This window comes from Nelumbo nucifera, chromosome 3 (genome assembly GCF_055504915.1).
Source record: "Nelumbo nucifera cultivar China Antique chromosome 3, China Antique-T2T, whole genome shotgun sequence".
In the NCBI taxonomy this organism is placed as follows: Eukaryota; Viridiplantae; Streptophyta; class Magnoliopsida; order Proteales; family Nelumbonaceae; genus Nelumbo; species Nelumbo nucifera.
In genome coordinates, this window is record NC_142651.1 from 14847454 (window position 1) to 14851357 (window position 3904).

Here is a 3904-nt window from a genome sequence, read left to right on the forward strand (position 1 = left end):
AAGCCTTGGTTGCTGAACAATAACATCTTACCAGAGAAATCAAGGTTTAGTTTAATGAAATCTTATCATGCCCATTTCCATATTTAAACCAATTTTTTTTTTCAGAAAACAAAACAAAGCGATGTACTTGTTTTTAATTAACCATTAAATTAGATATCTTCACATACCCATTTTTCCTTTGATAACATTCTTTGACCACCCTATTAAAAAAGCTGGTCCAAACCACAATAGAAATTAAGCACAAAATGACAAAAGTTAAACATGATGTTAACATTTCCAAAAGTCGTAACACTGTTCAAATTAATATTTGTTCTTGTCTCCACGCTTGTAATAGTGAGCAAATAGCAAAGCACTGGTGACTGCTCATGACTACAAAGCGTCGTTTCCCAAGTGAAGGGAGGCCGGTCGGTCTCCGGCCGCCCCGGTAATTAGAGAAGGGCAATCTCTTTCCATGGCACTGGTTGCATGGGATGACTAGTTGTGGATAGCTTGGGAGAATGGCTTTATGATTTATGCCACGTCGAATATAACGTGAACCTAATCGTGATCACATGGCCGGAGCAGACTTTAAATGCATGGAAAGGGATTGCAAGTTAATTGTATAATCTTTATAGATGATGGATCTTTGATAGATTTTCTAACTCTTCTCTTGTAGATAATAATTTTGAGAAATAAGAACCGGCCGCTGATGCAAAAGCAAAACTCAGCTCGTAGATGGATCTTTGTTGTCTTAACCCCCAAAAAACAAAAACCAATTAGTTTTCTAAGCTATAGACTAAGCTTTTAGAACTTGAAATCTGTTGGGTCATCGTGCCAAAGTCAGTTGTTATCTCCCTTTCTTTACATCACCGTATCTCGATTTATTAGGGTTTATCAGTCCTGTTTTCTTGCTTCTAATTATTAATGGAGGACAGACTATATATATTTTATGTTTATAAAGAAGAAAAAAAAAAGGACACAGAAAAACCTAGTCAAATTGGAAACCCTCATCATCATACTTCATACACGCATCACGAGGTTTGGAGGTTGAATACCTTGGGAGTACTTTCACTGAGACCCTGGGAGTATGTAAGAGATGCCGAGCTAACTTAACTCCATTACCAGAAGAAGTTATTAATAGATCGTGATGGATGTTACTAACTTACGTTTTTATTTTTTATTTTTTGAAATTAAGGTAAAAATTATGGGATTGAGGTTTGAAACAACAAGTAAACGCTATTAGGGTTTCCCGGTGCAACCACATTGAATGCCACGCGGTTTTGTAAGGCAGAGAAGGCTTGGCACAGCTGACTTTTGCAAGGGCATGAGTAAATGCTCTGGCTGGCATCTTTTGACTCTTAAGGGAAACCTTTTGCCGCTTTAGGGTCAGCGTACGCGACCCTTTAGTCTCTTCTATAAATATGGACCCAGAAACCATTGCCTTGGACGCTTGTCTCAGCAATCCAACAACAAACAAGCTAAGATAAACACAACGCAGGAGAAGAAGATAGAGGAGAGTAGAATAGACTCTCTTGTTGGCATCACCAAAGAAAGTTGGAGACAAACACACCAACGCGGCGGTATGGGTAGACCACCTTGCTGTGATAAAATCGGTGTTAAGAAAGGACCTTGGACTCCAGAAGAAGATATCATCCTTGTCTCTTACATTCAAGAACATGGTCCTGGAAATTGGAGGGCTGTTCCTACCAATACTGGTAAATTTTCTCTTTTGTTTCTGTTTTCAGATCTTAGTTCATCTCTTTACTTAAATTAGGTTGCTCTTATCGATGAAGTATACTGTATTTAAGACAGTACAGGTCCATAATGGCTTCTTGGTTGTGTGAAAAATTGAAAGTACAGGTTGCTTTGATGAATATTTATACGACCTGTTTTTTTTTAACACTATTTTCCTTGTGGGTTTGGACAGGTTTGCTTAGATGCAGCAAGAGTTGCAGGCTTAGATGGACTAATTACCTTAGGCCGGGGATCAAACGTGGTAACTTTACTGAACAAGAAGAGAAGATGATAATCCACCTTCAAGCTCTTTTGGGAAATAGGTAAACCCCCCCCCCCCTCTCTCTCTCTCTCTCTCTCTCTCTTGCCCATATTCCAGATTCAATATGGACATGGGCATCTATAATATCAGAGTTTTTTCTATTTTGTTTATCTTGATGCAGTGATGTGTCTGTATTTGGAGAGGCTTTGGCTTAGTATATTAATGAGCCTGTGATTTTGGTGCAGATGGGCTGCCATAGCTTCCTATCTCCCTCAAAGAACAGATAACGATATCAAGAATTACTGGAATACCCATTTGAAGAAGAAGCTCAAGAAGCTTCAAACGGGCTTTGATGGGCATACCAAAGATGGGTTCTCAGGTTCCCAGACCATGTTAAAAGGTCAGTGGGAGAGGAGGCTTCAAACTGATATCCACATGGCCAAGCGTGCTCTATGCGAGGCCTTGTCCTTGGAGAAACCAAACAGTCTGTGCGACTTGAAGCCCTACGATAGCTACTTCTCCTGGATGAGGCCAAACCAAGCATCTACTTATGCATCAAGCACGGAGAATATCTCAAGGTTACTTGAAGGTTGGATGAGAAATTCATCGAAATCTGGTGGATCAACCCCTGAGACCACTCAGAATTCTATCAATATGACGGTTGGAACTGATTCTACTTCTAGCCAGGGCACAACAAGTGCATGTGCAGCCAACCATACTGACGATTTATCACCTGATGCCTTTGAATCGCTGTTAGATTTCGACTCTTCTACGCCTGATGTCTCTCAATCAACATCGCTAGATGAGACAGCGAATTTTGCACAAGAGACCAGCCTACTCCAAGATGAAAGCAAGCCCAAGTTGGAAGCCCAAGCCCCTCTTTCAATGCTTGAGAAATGGTTGTTTGATGAAGGTATGACTCAAGGCCAAGAAGACCTGATTGGGATTTCACTAGATGAAACTTCTGAGCTGTTCTAAGGAACTCTACTCCCTTTTTGGGGGCTGCTGGGGATCTTTCTGTTATTTTCTTTCTTTCTTCTTTTTTTTTTTTTGTCTGGGTCTTGAACATTAAACATTGAATTCCCCTGTTGCCCGATCTGAAAGAAATCAGCCACCCACCCAATGCTAGAGAAGTGTAAATTACAAACGACTATATAAATTAAATATTTTAATGTATGAATTAATTGAATAAGTTTCTAACTAGTCCGCTAAGAAGGCTTTATATATGTGTAATCGTACTTCTTTGTAAGTAGGCTTTAAAGTGTAATTTTTGCACCTTGTTCTGTGCATATCTAGAATTGAAAATGAGATTTTGTTTCTGAAGCTTATATAAATCCCTATTCGGAATTTATGATGATGTTTATTTATTTATTAATTTATTAATTTCTCAAAAAAAAAACTTCATTCATTTATATCATAATTACTTTGTATCTCTGTGCATTGCATGAAGCAATTTACTATCCTCTATTGAATATTGATAATTGATTACCTTTACTTTTTTTTTTTCTGTTTTCAAAACTGAAAGATGATCGTAACTTCAGTAAATAACCATTGACACGTAGCTAATGTGCAGTGGAGACGTTGGAGAATTAGGGTTTGACTTTTCTATCCAATATATTTGTGCATGACAAGGATAATGGAAAGTCAAATCCTCTCTCTCTCTGTAACGATGTAAGCAAAAGCAAAAGCTGCTAGTGCAACAATATTCTAGAAAATGATCAAATGATCAAGCCATTTTAGTTAAAAATTGGGCCGATTATGATTGAACCATGATTCCATCGGTCTTTTTTCTTCATCGGTCAAAGGTTTAGGGGGAGAAGAGAAAAAGTAAAACAAATTTTTCAAAACAAATGAAGCTAAATTCAATTGATTTTCCGATTTATTGGAGACAAAAACAAAATGTTTTTTTTTTCTCCTCCACGACTTGGT

At 38.2% G+C, this 3904-nt stretch overlaps 1 protein-coding gene across 1 annotated transcript; it reads left to right on the top strand.

Moving 5' to 3' along the window:
* The first annotated feature begins 1425 nt into the window (after nt 1-1425).
* On the top strand, nt 1426-3303 carry LOC104597487 (myb-related protein 306-like). Its single transcript, XM_010259066.3, has 3 exons — nt 1426-1694; nt 1907-2036; nt 2221-3303. The coding sequence occupies exons 1-3, from the start codon at nt 1562-1564 to the stop codon at nt 2951-2953; spliced, it is 996 nt and encodes a 331-aa protein (XP_010257368.1). The 5' UTR covers nt 1426-1561; the 3' UTR covers nt 2954-3303.
* The last annotated feature ends 601 nt before the right edge of the window (nt 3304-3904 follow it).